General features: G+C 42.6%; 1 protein-coding gene across 1 annotated transcript in view; it reads right to left on the bottom strand.

Moving 5' to 3' along the window:
- Nucleotides 1-238: 238 nt before the first annotated feature.
- LOC124613692 (proton-coupled amino acid transporter-like protein CG1139) overlaps nt 239-16,802 on the bottom strand; it is a 123,708-nt gene continuing 107,144 nt past the window's right edge. Inside the window, exons 9-10 of the mRNA XM_047142410.1 lie at nt 2,092-2,267; nt 239-1,802 (exon numbers count right to left, since the gene is read on the bottom strand). Of these exons, the coding sequence (XP_046998366.1) occupies nt 1,555-1,802; nt 2,092-2,267 (424 nt within the window). The 3' untranslated portion in view covers nt 239-1,554. The remainder of the gene's footprint in view (nt 1,803-2,091; nt 2,268-16,802) is intronic.

Below are 16,802 nucleotides of genomic sequence, written 5' to 3'. Positions count from 1 at the left end.
AGTGTACCATCTTCTACCACAATGCCAGAGGTATCATTATTTTACATTTCTTTCTGCTTGGTACCTTCCTTCAGACTTCTGAGCTATTACTTCTTTCGTATTTTTGTACATATTTTCACACATAATAACAATAATATGTTGGGTTTGTATGAACATTAAGAGAAAAGCCTATGAATAGTGTGATATTATTCAAAATGGATTTTAATAATTTATCATTCACAATACTCATACAGCAATAAGACAACATATAGACACTCACAGTTCCTGCATATTCATACATACAAGCTAATAATAACAATGTGCAAGATTGGTTTCAATACTATCAACAAACTCTACAATATGACTTTCATAATAACTACTTATATTCATATGTTAAGACAGCAGTATGAAGGAGACTATTCAAATAAATACTTAATACTAATATGTTTAAAATCTAACACATGCATCAGAGTAACAATAAGATGACCGAGTTTATTTGAAAATATTCTATTAACAGTTAAAGTTTTGTGACTTTCTGTATCTACAATCATCTTTAATAACTGAAGGCAATTTCTCATTAATTTTTAGCCTGAAAATGCTTCTTGAATTGCGTAATTCTGCTGATTACATTTTTGACAACTAATGTTAGTTACACTGAAATGACAAGATAGATTTTAAATTTCTATTTACATGCAGTTAAAATAGATCTCTCTTTGTACATCAGGCAATTTACAGTGTCAAATTAGTCACAATCATTATTTGCATATTTTATGAGCACTTGATAATACAAGTATATTTTGGATGTTGAGGTAATATGCATTTACACCTAAGTACTAATGGTAGATCATATTGTCTAAAGTTCAATTAACATATTGCTCTTGCTCAATTAATTGGAACAAAAACATGTATTGTTTGTTTGCTTGAGAGTTTGGAGGGTAATGGCTGACAATCTCTTGTATTATATGTACAAATAACATTATTCATTTATGCAGAGACTTCAGTATGGGATCAGGTGGAATGAAATTATTCCTTGCAACAAATTCTACGGAAAATACGCAAACAAGAAAACAATAAATATTTTAATGTCCTGGTGACTAACTATACTTTGTGTTGACCTTTTCAGTTAGTACTGTGTTCATTTATCATAGCATACATTCTTAAGGTGGATCATATATAATTCAGTTCTCCAAATTATGTAGTTGTGCTAAGATATTTCAAACAAGTTCAGTACTGTATGATACTATACATTTTGTTGAATTAAGTTTTATAACATCTGAAAGACATTTGCAGAAGGACTTTCAGATGGTTTATGTGCACAGCAACAGCTTTCTATGCCCAGCTTTTGTATGTTGTCCGAGTTGAGAACCAACTGCATGTGTGAACTGCATGAATTCACACTTCCACTACTCAGTTAGAAGAATGAGACATATGATGTCTGTAACTGAGCACTTCTTCAACATTGTGTTGTTTTAGGAGAAGTGTCAGTGACTAGTCCTCTTAAAACGTTTGGCTGTCAATCATGGCCACGACAATACCACTGCCAATATATCTTTTTCAGTGAATTCTTCAATGACATCAGCTGAATTCAATGACAATGTTTGAAAGTGAGGTGTAAGTTCCTACAGCAAATCCCACCACAGCAAACAAGACTATAAAACCAGTTCGCAAAATCAACAGTACAAATTTGAATTGAGTGGTTTCATTGTGCCAGACGCAGAGGCAATATATTATGGCTGGGAAAGCAATTCCAATAGCTGACAGGCAGAGAGCACCAAACAGAGATATAAACAGCTCCAAATTTGGAACTGCTACTGCCAGAACGACTGTGAACATAAAAAAGGAAATACTGTGAATTCCATTATATGATCATGATAAAAAACGTAGATATAGATATTTAAGTGAACGCAAATTAAAAAGATGATGACTTTGACCTACAATTCTTAGCTATTAAAAAGACTAACTTCTTTCATCTCTCTGAAATCTGTCAACATCCTATGCTGAATGTGAATTTGCAAGTTCATAGTCATTAGTACACTTTTCCTTACATTTCTGAACCATTATGACTTAATCTACTACTATAACTTTATTGTTTATGATATTTGTAATACTCACATGAAATAGTGACAAGAAAGATACGAACAAGGTATTCAAACAACATCTTATAAGGATGTTTCTGTAACTTTTCCATTAGGTAACCATTCCATACAATCTCAATATTCACATAGTTCTGGAGACTGTGGCTTACAAAAATTGCAATTGCCAACATTAATTTGGCAGATTGTGCAAGTCTGTAACAAAAGGAAAAATGTCACCACACTTTTAGTTGGAATATAATTGAAAGTATTCATAACCTTACATTACACCATCTTCAAGCATCTACTGGAGGTTATCAGATGTCCCTCACATGCATGTATGATGTCATCAATATTTTTGAACAGACATCATCATCATGATAAAGGTGGGTTCGAAATAAAAAAGCCCAACATGTCACTCATGGGAAATTGAAAATTAATTCCATCTTTAAAAATGGAACAGCCAGTTATAGTGTGGTATATTTCAACTACAACTAAACAGCCAGTCAGTATATATAGTCCTCGATATTCAAGAGTATCTGATTCTTTTGCACCATGTTCGAAAGTATTCCAAATGAAAAAAACCCCACCATTTTAATGTCTCTCTCCTAACAAAAACAGTTTTTGGTATGACAGTCCAAATGAGATTGTTGAAAGACCCATTTGAATAATGGGTCTGTCCATGTCTACGCTTCACCAAGTCCCTGTAAATGATTTTTTTGACTTATTTGAGTACAGCTGGAATGTTTCTGCATGCATAATGTATTTGAGTATTGGGTGCTGTGTTACCTGCTCCATGAATTTGTCCAGGAGGCAGAAGTTGATGTATTGGTTTGTTGTTTGTTGAAAGTTTGTGGTAGAATGCAACCCACACAACCCACTGCTGAACAAATCATCAATTTTATTCATAATGGACACCCATAGTATTGTAGTAATTCATCAACAATTTTCTCTGACAGCCTTCCTCTTATGCTTTTACAACCAGAAGCTTTCTTGCTTCTCAGACTTAGTTTCATTCCTGTTCTGTGGTACTCTTATCACCATAAGGCCTAGATGCTACTATACTTTTATATGCTTTTGAGTTCCCATCACCTAAAAATTTAGAATAACAAACACCTGTCTCATCCACCGATCAACTGAAAATTTCAATGGCTGTAGAGGCTTCCATTCCATTACCCGTTCGTTCATAGTTTCTATTACAGGTAAGTTTTGCTTGGTTCACTGACTTACGTTTATAACAGTGCTTTCTCACAATCTGCAAGTCGATTACCTTTTCACACTGGTCCCCATAACAGCACAATTATTAGAAATTCTACGTGCTGTATGGGCTTATGGTCTGAAAAGCTTCTGTATAGTTTTCGACAGTGCTACCAATAGCATCAACATAATTTCGTCTTTTATATAAAAAGTTACCAGCTTTATTTGATCTTGAAGTGATGCGTGTAAAATTTTTCAACTTTTTAAACAGGAGCAGATGATTATTTTTTTTTAAATAAAATACTTTCTATTCGAGTTTTTAAGTGATTTATATATCATTTTAAAAGAGATAATTCCAAATTTTGTAACGGGATAAAAATCCGAAAAACCGATGAAAAATTTTCATTCTAGCTCTCGTTATCTAGAAAAACAATGCTTCTTATTGAATAAAGACTTATACGGCCTTGCTGTGCTGGTACTGCGAACGGCTGAAAGCAAGGGAAAGCTACAGCCGTAATTTTTCCCGAGGGCATGCAGCTTTACTGTATGGTTAAATGATGATGGCGTCCTCTTGGGTAAAATATTCCAGAGGTAAAACAGTCCCCCATTCGGATCTCCGGGCGGGGACTACTCAAGAGGATGTCGTTATCAGAAGAAAAAAAACTGGCGTTCTACGGATCGGAGCGTGGAATGTCAGATCCCTTAATCGGGCAGGTAGGTTAGAAAATTTAAAAAGGGAAATGGATAGGTTAAAGTTAGATATAGTGGGAATTAGTGAATTTCGGTGGCAGGAGGAACAAGACTTTTGGTCAGGTGAATACAGGGTTATAAATACAAAATCAAATAGGGGTAATGCAGGAGTAGGTTTAATAATGAATAAAAAAAATAGGAGTGCGGGTAAGCTACTCCAAACAGCATAGTGAACGCATTATTGTGGCCAAGATAGATACGAAGCCCACCCCTACCACAATAGTACAAGTCTATATGCCAACTAGCTCTGCAGATGACGAAGAAATTGAAGAAATGTATGACGAAATAAAAGAAATTATTCAGATAGTGAAGGGAGACGAAAATTTAATAGTCATGGGTGACTGGAATTCGTCAGTAGGAAAAGGGAGAGAAGGAAACGTAGTAGGTGAATATGGATTGGGGCTAAGAAATGAAAGTGGAAGCCGCCTGGTAGAATTTTGCACAGAGCACAACTTATTCATAGCTAACACTTGGTTCAAGATCATAAAAGAAGGTTGTATACATGGAAGAATCCTGGAGATACTAGAAGGTTTCATATACACTCCTGGAAATGGAAAAAACAACACATTGACACCGGTGTGTCAGACCCACCATACTTGCTCCGGGCACTGCGAGAGGGCTGTACAAGCAATGATCACACGCACGGCACAGCGGACACACCAGGAACCGCGGTGTTGGCCGTCGAATGGCGCTAGCTGCGCAGCATTTGTGCACCGCCGCCGTCAGTGTCAGCCAGTTTGCCGTGGCATACGGAGCTCCATCGCAGTCTTTAACACTGGTAGCATGCCGCGACAGCGTGGACGTGAACCGTATGTGCAGTTGACGGACTTTGAGCGAGGGCGTATAGTGGGCATGCGGGAGGCCGGGTGGACGTACCGCCGAATTGCTCAACACGTGGGGCGTGAGGTCTCCACAGTACATCGATGTTGTCGCCAGTGGTCGGCGGAAGGTGCACGTGCCCGTCGACCAGTGACCGGACCGCAGCGACGCACGGATGCACGCCAAGACCGTAGGATCCTACGCAGTGCCGTAGGGGACCGCACCGCCACTTCCCAGCAAATTAGGGACACTGTTGCTCCTGGGGTATCGGCGAGGACCATTCGCAACCGTCTCCATGAAGCTGGGCTACGGTCCCGCACACCGTTAGGCCGTCTTCCGCTCACGCCCCAACATCGTGCAGCCCGCCTCCAGTGGTGTCGCGACAGGCGTGAATGGAGGGACGAATGGAGACATGTCGTCTTCAGCGATGAGAGTCGCTTCTGCCATGGTGCCAATGATGGTCGTATGCGTGTTTGGCGCCGTGCAGGTGAGCGCCACAATCAGGACTGCATACGACCGAGGCACACAGGGCCAACACCCGGCATCATGGTGTGGGGAGCGATCTCCTACACTGGCCGTACACCACTGGTGATCGTCGAGGGGACACTGAATAGTGCACGGTACATCCAAACCGTCATCGAACCCATCGTTCTACCATTCCTAGACCGGCAAGGGAACTTGCTGTTCCAACAGGACAATGCACGTCCGCATGTATCCCGTGCCACCCAACGTGCTCTAGAAGGTGTAAGTCAACTACCCTGGCCAGCAAGATCTCCGGATCTGTCCCCCATTGAGCATGTTTGGGACTGGATGAAGCGTCGTCTCACGCGGTCTGCACGTCCAGCACGAACGCTGGTCCAACTGAGGCGCCAGGTGGAAATGGCACGGCAAGCCGTTCCACAGGACTACATCCAGCATCTCTACGATCGTCTCCATGGGAGAATAGCAGCCTGCATTGCTGCGAAAGGTGGATATACACTGTACTAGTGCCGACATTGTGCATGCTCTGTTGCCTGTGTCTATGTGCCTGTGGTTCTGTCAGTGTGATCATGTGATGTATCTGACCCCAGGAATGTGTCAATAAAGTTTCCCCTTCCTGGGACAATGAATTCACGGTGTTCTTATTTCAATTTCCAGGAGTGTAGATTATATAATGGTAAGACAGAGATTTAGGAAGCAGGTTTTAAACTGTAAGACAATTCCAGGGGCAGATGTGGACTCTGACCACAATCTGTTGGTTGTGAACTGTAGATTAAAACTGAAGAAATTGCAAAAAGGTGGTAGTTTAAGGAGATGGGACCTTGATAAACAGACTAAACCAGAGGTCGTACAGAGTTTCAGGGAGAGCATAAGGGAACAATTGACAAGAATGGGGGAAAGAAATACAGTAGAAGAAGAATGGGTAACTTTGAGGGATGAAGCAGTGAAGGCAGCAGAGGATCATGTGGGTATAAAGACGAGGGCGAGTAGAAATCCTTGTGTAACAGAAGAAATATTGAATTTAATTGATAAAAGGAGAAAATACAAAAATGCAGTGAATGAAGCAGTCAAAAAGGAATACAAACGTCTCAAAAATGAGATCGACAGGAGTGCAAAATGGCTAAGCAGGGATGGCTAGAGGAGAAATGTGTGAATATAGAGCCTTATCTCACTAGGGGTAAGATAGATACTGCCTACAGGAAAATTAAAGAAACCTTTGGAGCAAAGAGAGCCACTTGTATGAATATCAAGAGCTCAGTTGGAAACCCAGTTCTAAGCAAAGAAGGGAAAGCAGAAAGATGGAAGGAGTATATAGAGGGTCTATACAAGGGCGATGTACTTGAGGACAATATTATGGAAATGGAAGAGGATGTAGATGAAGATGAAATGGGAGATCCGATACTGCGTGAAGAGTTTGACAGAGCACTGAAAGACCTGAGTCGAAACAAGGGCCGGGGAGTAGACAACATTCCATTAGAACTACTGACGGCCTTGAGAGAGCCAGTCCTGACAAAACTCTACCATCTGGTGAGCAAGATGTATGAGACAGGCGAAATACCCTCAGACTTCAAGAAGAATATAATAATTCCAATCCCAAAGAAAGCAGGTGTTGACAGATGTGAAAATTACCGAACTATCAGTTTAATAAGTCACGGCTGCAAAATACTAACGCGAATTCTTTACAGACGAATGGAAAAACTAGTAGAAGCCAACCTCGGGGAAGATCAGTTTGGATTCCGTAGAAATATCGGAATAGGTGAGGCAATACTGACCCTACGTCTTATCTTAGAAGCTAGATTAAGGAAAGGCAAACCTACGTTTCTAGCATTTGTAGACTTAGAGAAAGCTTTTGACAATGTTGACTGGAATACTCTCTTTCAAATTCTGAAGGTGGCAGGGGTAAAATACAGAGAGGGAAAAGCTATTTACAATTTGTACAGAAACCAGATGGCAGTTATAAGAGTCGAGGGACATCAGAGGGAAGCAGTGGTTGGGACGATCGTGAGACAGGGTTTTAGCCTCTCCCCGATGTTATTGTATCTCTATATTGAGCAAGCAGTGACGGAAACAAAAAAAAATTCGGAGTAGGTATTAAATTCCATGGAGAAGAAATAAAAACTTTGAGGTTCGCCGATGACATTGTAATTCTATCAGAGACAGCAAAGGACTTGGAAGAGCAGTTGAACGGAATGGATAGTGTCTTGAAAGGAGGATATAAGATGAACATCAACAAAAGCAAAACGAAGATAATGGAATGTAGTCGAATTAAGTCGGGTGATGCTGAGGGAATTAGATTAGGAAATGACACACTTAAAGTAGTAAAGGAGTTTTGCTATTTGGGGGGCAAAATAACTGATGATGGTCGAAGTAGAGAGGATATAAAATGTAGACTGGCAATGGCAAGGAAAGCATTTCTGAAGAAGAGAAATTTGTTAACATCGAGTATAGATTTAAGTGTCAGGAAGTCATTTCTGAAAGTATTTGTATGGAATGTAGCTATGTATGGAAGTGAAACGTGGACGATAAATAGTTTGGACAAGAAGAGAATAGAAGCTTTCGAAATGTGGTGCTACAGAATAATGCTGAAGATTAGATGGGTAGATCACATAACTAATGAGGAAGTATTGAATAGGATTGGGGAGAAGAGAAGTTTGTGGTACAACTTGACTAGAAGAAGGGCTCGGTTGGTAGGACATGTTCTGAGGCATCAAAGGATCACCAATTTAGTATTGGAGGGCAGCGTGGAGGGTAAAAATCGTTGAGGGAGACGAAGAGATGAATATACCAAGCAGATTCTGAAGGATGTAGGTTGCAGTAGGTACTGGGAGATGAAGAAGCTTGCACAGGATAGAGTAGCATGGAGAGGTGCAGCAAACCAGTCTCAGGACTGAAGACCACAACAACAACAACAACAACAACAACTAGGCGTAGAAGTATGAAACCGGAATTTCGCTACAGCCGTCAGTGTAGCGCCCGTGAGACCGCCTCTGCAGCGCCGTCTGCTTTCTGTAGTGGCTGACGACGAATGTCTACACATACAAACCCAAGTTCCGTTCATCGGTATCTGTATCAAGCCCGTAAACATGTCGGGTTTTGTGCCTAAGAACTACGATTTGCGAACAACAATGATTTTTTTGTTGTCATTCGAAGAAAACTGCTGCAGGATCGCATCGAATGCTTGTCGCAGCTTTCGGCGAACATGCTCTTGGGAAAACAGTGTTTCGGGAGGGTAAAAAAATTCAAAAGTGGTGATTTTGACGTGAGAAACGACAAGTGCGGGGAACCACAGAAAAAGTTCGAAGACAACGAATTGCAGGCCTTATTGGATGAAGCTAGTACTCAAATCAACAGGAAATCGCGGAACAGTTGACTGTGACACAGAAAGCCGTCTCTCTTCGGTTGAAAGCTATGGCAAAGGTGCAGAAAAAGGGAAAATGGGTTCCGCATGAACTGAATGAAAGACAGCAAGCAAATCGAAAGACCGCTTGTGAAATGCTGCTCTCCAGGTATAAAAGAAAGTCGTTTCTTCAACGAATGGTGACAGACGATGAATAATTGACATATTTTGAGAATCCTAAGCGTCGTAAATCTTGGGTGAATCCAGGCAAACCATCGACATCCACTGCAAGACCAAATCGCTTTCGAAAGAAAACAATGGTCTGTGTTCGGTAGGATCAGCATCTACCATGAGCTTCTAAACACTGGTGAAACCGTTAACACTGATCGCTACCATTAGCAAATGATGGATTTAAATCGAGCAACACGTAAATAACGACCAGAATATTGGCAAGGGCAACACAAAGTTATATTGCTCCATGATTACGCCCCATCACACACTGCAAAACGGGTCAGGGAAACGATCGAGGCGTTCAGTCTGTTTCAAACAACAGACGTGTAATTATTGCAAACAAACTCCGGTTTCATACACTCCTGGCCATTAAAATTGCTACACCACGAAGATGACGTGCTACAGACGCCTAATTTAACCGACAGGAAGAAGATGCTGTGATATGCAAATGATTAGCTTATCAGAGCATTCACACAACGTTGGCGCCGGTTGCGACATCTACAACGTGCTGACATGAGGATAGTTTCCAACCGATTTCTCATACACAAACAGCAGTTGACCGGCGTTGCCTGGTGAAACGTTGTTGTGATGCCTCGTGTAAGAAGGAGAAATGCGTACCATCACGATTCCGACTTTGATAAAGGTCGGATTGTAGCCTATATGGATTGCAGTTTATCGTATCGCGACATTGCTGCTCGCGTTGGTCGAGATCCAGTGACTGTTAGCAGGATATGGAATCGGTGGGTTCAGGAGGGTAATATGGAACGCAATACTGGATCCCAACGGCCTCGTATCACTAGCAGTCGAGATGATAGGCATCTTATCCGCATGGCCGTAACGGATCCTGCAGCCACGTCTCGATCCCCGAGTCAACAGATGGGAACGTTAGCAAGACAACAACCATCTGCACGAACAGTTCGACGACGTTTGCAGCAGCATGGACTATCAGCTCGGAGACCATGGCTGCGGTTACCCTTGATGCTGCATCACAGACAGGAGCGCCTGCGATGGTGTACTCAACGACGAACCTGGGTGCACGAATGGCAAAACGTCATTTTTTCGGATGAATCCAGGTTCTGTTTACAGTATCATGATGGACGCATCCGTGTTTGGTAACATCGCGGTGATCGCACATTGGGAGCGTGTATTCGTCATCGCCGTACTGTCGTATCACCCGGCGTGATGCTATGGGGTGCCATTGGTTACACGTCTCGGTCACCTCTTGTTCGCATTGACGGCACTTTGAACAGTGGACGTTAAATTTCAGATGTGTTACGACCCGTGGCTCTACCCTTCATTCGATCCCTGCGAAACCCTACATTTCAGCAGGATAATACCCGACCGCATGTTGCAGGGCCTGTACGGGCCTTTCTGGATACAGAAAATGTTCAACTGCTGCCCTGGCCAGCACATTCTCCAGATCTCTCACCAATTGAAAACGTCTGGTCAATGGTGGCCGAGCAACTGGCTCTTCACAATATGCCAGTCACTAATCTTGATGAACTGTGGTATTGTGTTGAAGCTGCATGGGCAGCTGTACCCGTAAACGCCATCCAAGCTCTGTTTGACTCAATGACCAGGCGTATCAAGGCCGTTATTACGGCCAGAGGTGGTTGGTCTGGGCACTGATGTCTCAGGATCAATGCATACAAATTGCATGAAAATGTAATCACATTTCAGTTCTAGTATAATATATTTGTCCAATGAATACCCGTTTATCATCTGCATTTCTTCTTGGTGTAGCAATTTTAATGGCCAGCCTGACTGATATGTCAGAAGTGAATTGTTTTATTAGGTACTCTCGATACTTCTTTTTTTCAGCTAAAGACATCGACACCATTCGTATCGTACATGAAAGACTGTACAAGGCATGAGCTGATAGCTTCAAACAGAAGCCTGCAGACAGGCGCAGTGGTCCTTAGTGACTGTTGCCGCAGACATGGCGGCAATCAGTAAATAAGGTTCACATTATTTACCATAACTAACGATCTTACTACAAATGTTATGTCTGTAGCTTAATGATGCAATTGATGCTGGACTAAAATGCTTGTTGTTTATATAAATCATTTTGGAAAGTATTGGAAATTTCGTTTACTCAGCTCATACCTTTCGACAACGCATTTAACTTGGCTTGGTGAAACATGATAGCCTTCAACAGATATCGGCAAGTACTAACTCACTAATAAAATATTTTGTATGTTGGAACAAGCCACTTTTCCTGGTTCGCCTTTCATGCATTTTTGTCATATTGGCGATATATGGCATGTTTGGGGCTTGTGAAAGTATTGACTCACCGCGTATGCAGTTTCCGCACAAAATTCAGTTCAGTGTCATTTTCATTTTATTAAGGCAGATGCATCTGACAAAATTTTTGTAGCTAAAGAAGATTTCTCACATATAATTGTAATAGCCACTGTTTACAATACCGTGTATTCTAAAAACTGTTAAAAATAATGATGTTGAATAGGAATATGTGTTAAATTCACAGGTTTCCATTGTGTGACAGAAAAAAAAATGGTTCAAATGGCTCTGAGCACTATGGGACTTAACATCTGTGGTCATCAATCCCCTAGAACTTAGAACTACTTAAACCTAACTAACCTAAGGACAACACACACATCCATGCCCGAGGCAGGATTCGAACCTGCGACCGTAGCAGTCACACGGCTCCAGACTGAAGCGCCTAGAACCGCTCGGCCAGACAGAAAAACATATAAAAACGATTTGTGCTATAATTCAAACTTAACTGCAGTTTTAGTGTATTGGCGAAAATGTGGTTTATTCGAATGTAGTATTTTTTATATCTAGATAATTTTTTGTATTTGTACGTGTGAAAAAAATTAAGAACATTATATGTGTGAAAATGTGTGAAAATACATTAAATGACATTCCTTGTCATTGCTAGAGTGTATGTACCGTACACACTCAATTAAGTGTGTAACTAACTTCCTTTGGAACGTAATATCTTTCATAAATAAATGTTATATCTTGAGTTTTTTTATCTGCATATTTTCCTTGCCATTCCCCCTGTAATATATTACGAAGACAGAGATGAAATTTACTGATGAGGCAGTACAGAATTTGACATAAACAGAGAGAGAGGAAATTTAGTGATGATCGGGCTGTACAGTATTTGACATAATCAAAAGTGGACTATAATCACATACACCTACACACACACACACACACACACACACACACACACAGAGAGAGAGAGAGAGAGAGAGAGAGAAAGAGAGAGAGAGAGACCAAATTTACTGACAAGTCAGTACAGTGTTTGAAATAAAACATTATGCAATGTGTGTGTGTGTGTGTGTGTGTTTGTGTGTGTGTGTGTGTGTGTGTGTGTGTGTGTGTGTGTGCGTGCGTGCGTGTGTGTGTGTGTGTGTGTGTGTGTGTTTGATGAATGCCTGATGGTGCGCTGAAGCATGGGCCACCCCACACCGATTTGTGTTTTCAGGCTAGTAGGTATCATCAAAGGGCTCAGCGTGAAGGAATACGTGCAAACTAAATACAGTCATAGTCATGATTTCTCGTTTCGTTTAACAGACCGAAAATACATCGCAAAAACCAACCCCAGTCTTTAATCTATTCAGGCAACAAAGGCCTGAAAACTTCTCAGCTAAGTACCCTCAAAACAATCTGAAAGAATTATTGTAATCTTAATTACGTTTGCTGATATCTCAGGTTTCTCCAGCTAAAATATTCTTGCCTATGACTGTATGATGCAATAAGGAAGTACTTCAGTGAAACTATTGAAGCGCCAGTTCCGATAAAAAGTCTACGTTGCCATCGTGCACAGATAGGCATGTGGGTGGCACTTTGCAGCAAGCAACATGGCCAAGTGCCTGAGTGTCGTAGTCGACAAGAGTCTAGCTTGGCATCATCATGTCACGTATATGACAGTCAAGGCAATGGTCCGGTTGCTCCAACTGTACCAACTGCCAAACTCGACGTCAGCTGTGCCATAGAACTTGGAAGATGTCCATGGTAAGGCACTACTGGGACCCATTCCCGCGTATGGAACAGTAGTATGGGGCAGCGTGGTCGATCTCTTGAGTTCGCGTTGGATCTATCTCAGCATTTTCCAACAACGGAACTCAACCAGGTAGCTGGAATACGTCACTTCAGGGAGAGGTTCAGATGTTTGACCGGTGGTTTGTACGACAAATCTACGAGTATGATGTCACAGAACCGTCAGATCCACAACCTGCGTACAGTCGTACAGCACCATGACACCAGAACTCCTGATGGATTAAGTTTTTTCCTTTCAGCATACTAATAATAGTTTCCTTGCGTGCTTTTAAGATCGTTACCAGAGAAGACAAATAACAGAGAGTTATCCAAAAGTTTTAACCAACAGCCCATAGGGCACAGTCTTTACAGATCAATGGAAGCCAAAGATCCCTCTGAGGAGATCAGGCACCCTGGATTTGGACGGCATGTCGCTTGGTGTTTACTCGACAAGGTTACGTCGCGGGAAAATAATGAATATATGAATTTTTTCCCCAACTAGTAGCTTGGTGCAATTTGTACTCCCAGTCGGATGTTTTCTTCGTCAGAGTTACATTGATCAGCCATACCATTACGACCACTGCCCACCATGAGAAAAGTGCCGCCTACATCTTCATCTACATATATACACCGCTAGCCAACAAGCGGTGTGTGGCTCAGGGTACAATTCGCGCCAAAATCATATTCCCCCCCCTTCTGTTCCGCTCGCGGATCGCGCGAGGGAAGAACGACTGTCTGAACGCCTCAGTACGAGCTCTTATTTCCCTTATCTTTGAATGGTGATCATTGCGCGATTTGAAAGTTGGTGGTAATAATATATGCTCTACACCCTCGGTGAAGATCGGATTTCGGAATTTAGTGAGCAGTCCCTTCTGTTTATCGCACCGTCTATCTGCAAGTGTGTCCCACTTCAAACTTTCTATGAAATTTGTAACGCTCTCGCGATGGCTAAATGTACCAGTCACGAATCTTGCCGCTCTTCTTTGGAGCTTCTCAATCTCTTGAATCAGACCCAACTGGTATGGGTCCCATACTCCAAGACTGGACGAACTAACGTATTGTTAGCTATTTTCTGTGTTGAAGGACTGCATCGCTTCAGGATTCTACCAATAAACCGCAATCTAGAGTTCGCCTTACCCGTTAATTGTGTAATCTGATCATTCCATTTGAGATCATGTCGAATAGTCACACCCAGATACTTGATGGCTGGACCACCTGACGCGGTAAGGAGTAAAGAGTCGTACACTGACGTCGACTTTGACAAACGGCAGATTGTGGAGACCCGGCGCCAAGGTAACGTAAACTGCGAAGTAAAACGGCTGTTCGCGCGCTTCTCTTGTGAGCATTTGTGGTGAATGGTTGAAACTACGAGTGGACGTCCAAAGAACGTGGAGGTCTAGGACTTGCCCGCTCTGTGAAGCAGGATAGGCACCATCTGCGGCAGATCTGACCGACAGCGTACTTATACATTGCTGGACCAAACTTTTCAGAGAAATATTTTCAGCGCAGGCTGTTCCCATGTTGACTCACCGACATTGACAATTACGACTGTAGTGGGCGCAGGATCCTCGAGCTTGGCCGTGTCGTTTGATCGGATGAATCTTGTTACGCCAGATCGATGTTCGTGTCTGGATATACCAGCAGCGAGGCGAACGGTTGCTAGAAATATACACGGCGTCACATCACCGACCTCGGCCAGTGAGAGCAGTATTATGCTATGGGTCACATTCACCTGTGCTTCCATGCGACGTATGGTAGTAATCGAAGACACCATGACTGATGTGGACTCATCACCATCAGTTTTCTGTTATATTAGCAGGTCCTTTATGTCCCCATTTCCTGCGACTCATTGTTTCCTTCATAATGATGCTGCGGTCGAGCACATTATCCAGGATCTTCATTCTCTTCCTCCTACGCCTCCTCTTCCCTTCCACATACCCCCTAAGGCTGTTTTTGAAAGCCCTTCTTAACATACACTGACCATCTGCCTAATAGCCAGTGTGTCCACCTTTGGCACGGATAACAGCGGCGACGCGTTGTGGCATGGAAGCAAGAAGCCTTAGTAGGTCGCTGGACGGATTTGAACCACATCTGAACACAAAATTCCGGGAAGGGGGACGATGAGCTCTGACGCCACATTCAGTCACATCCCTGATGTGTTCGATCGGGTTCAGATATGATGAACTGGAGGGTCAGCACACAACTGGAACTCCCACTGTGTTCCTCTAGCCACTCCATCACATACTTACCTTTTCACATGGCGCATTATCTTGTTGAAAAATGCCAGTGCTGTCGGAAAACTTGGCTATCTTGAAGGGGTGTACGTGGTCTGCAACTATTGTACCATACTCCTTGGCCGCCATGGTGCCTTGCACGAGCTCCACTGGACTCGTGGATGCCCACGTGGAAGTTTCCCAGAGCATAATGGAGCCGCCGCCAGCTTGTCTCCGTCCCGCAGCACGAGTGTCAAGAAGCTGTTCTCCTCGAAGACGAAGGATTCGTGCCCTCCCATCGGCACGACGAGGAAGGTATCGGGATTCAGCAGATCATGCAACGCTCTGCCACTGCGCCAACGTCCAGTGTCGATGGTTAAGTGTCCAATTCAATCGCAGTTGCCGATGTCGTGGTGTTTATGCATGGGCCGTCGGCTGCGGAGGCCCATCGTTAGGAGTGTTCAGTGCATAGTGTGTTCAGACACACTTGTAATCCGCCCAGCATTAAAGTCTGATGTTATTTCCGGCACAGTTTGCCGTCTGCCCTGTTTTACCAGTCTCACAGCCTATGAGGTCCGACATTCGTAATGAGGGGTGGCCGCTCAATCCCATGACGTCTGGACGTGGTTTTACCTTGGTTTCGCCAGAAGACACTACAAAACTCCTCGAGCACTCGACAAGTTGTGCAGTTTCCGAAATGCTGGTGCCGAGCCTCTGGGCCAGCACAGTCTGCCCTCGGCCAAACTCAGTTGGATCACACGCCTTCCCCATTCTACACACGGACAGCAAGCTCACCGATACTACATGTGTGTCTCACTAGTACTCGTTCCTCGCTAGGTGATGCTGCTGTCGCCTGGATGGTTTTGTGTCGATAGTAGGTCGACGTTATAATGTTCTGACTGATCAGTGTATGTCCACTCCAGTTTCTTTTCCTTCTTTCTATTACATTCAGTAGTCTTCTTAGCTGTCCTACTCTTCTCAGTACCTCCTCATTTTTCAAGTCCAAGTTATTCTTTCCATCCTCCGCCATGGCCACATCCCTAAAGCCTTCAGCCTTTCTCCAGATTTCTTCCTCAGTGTCCACATTTCAGCCCCATACAGAAGGACACTACATACAAAACTTTTTATTAGTCTTTTTCACATATCTTTGTCCACATTGCTGCAGAAAATTCTCCTTCTCTTACAAAATGCCTCTTTCGCCGTTGGTATCTGGTTTAAATTTCTGTGTTGCTCTTCCAGTCGGTTTCTATCCTTCTTCCAAGGAACTTGAACCTTTGCACACGTTCTAAGACTTCTCATTATCTTTCCCTTTTATTTCCTCTTAGTATCATAACTTTTGTTTTCTTTGTACTGATTTTCGTTCCAGAAATCTTTCCTTTAGCTTCGGTTGTATGTAGTATACGCTGTAATTCTTTTTCGTCCGTTGCTAAAATGACCATGTCGTCTGGAAACCTCAAACAATGCAGTCTTCTTTCTGCAACTGTTACCTCCTTGTCCTCTAGCGGACAATGGTCAATCGTATTTGCTAGGTACATATTGAAAGTTCAAAAGACTTACAGCAGCCTTGTCTTACTTCTTTTCCTAGTCTTATGCAGTAGTCTTATGCAGTTGGTCCTTTCTCCTCTCACTTTCACTGAAGCTTTATGACTTAAATACAAAAAGTTTCAAAGTTGTTAGCTTTTCCCGTCCATTCTCTTTCCCTCATTATAA

Source organism: Schistocerca americana, chromosome 4 (genome assembly GCF_021461395.2).
Source record: "Schistocerca americana isolate TAMUIC-IGC-003095 chromosome 4, iqSchAmer2.1, whole genome shotgun sequence".
NCBI classification, from domain to species: domain Eukaryota; kingdom Metazoa; phylum Arthropoda; class Insecta; order Orthoptera; family Acrididae; genus Schistocerca; species Schistocerca americana.
This window is presented reverse-complemented; position numbering and strand designations above follow the sequence as displayed.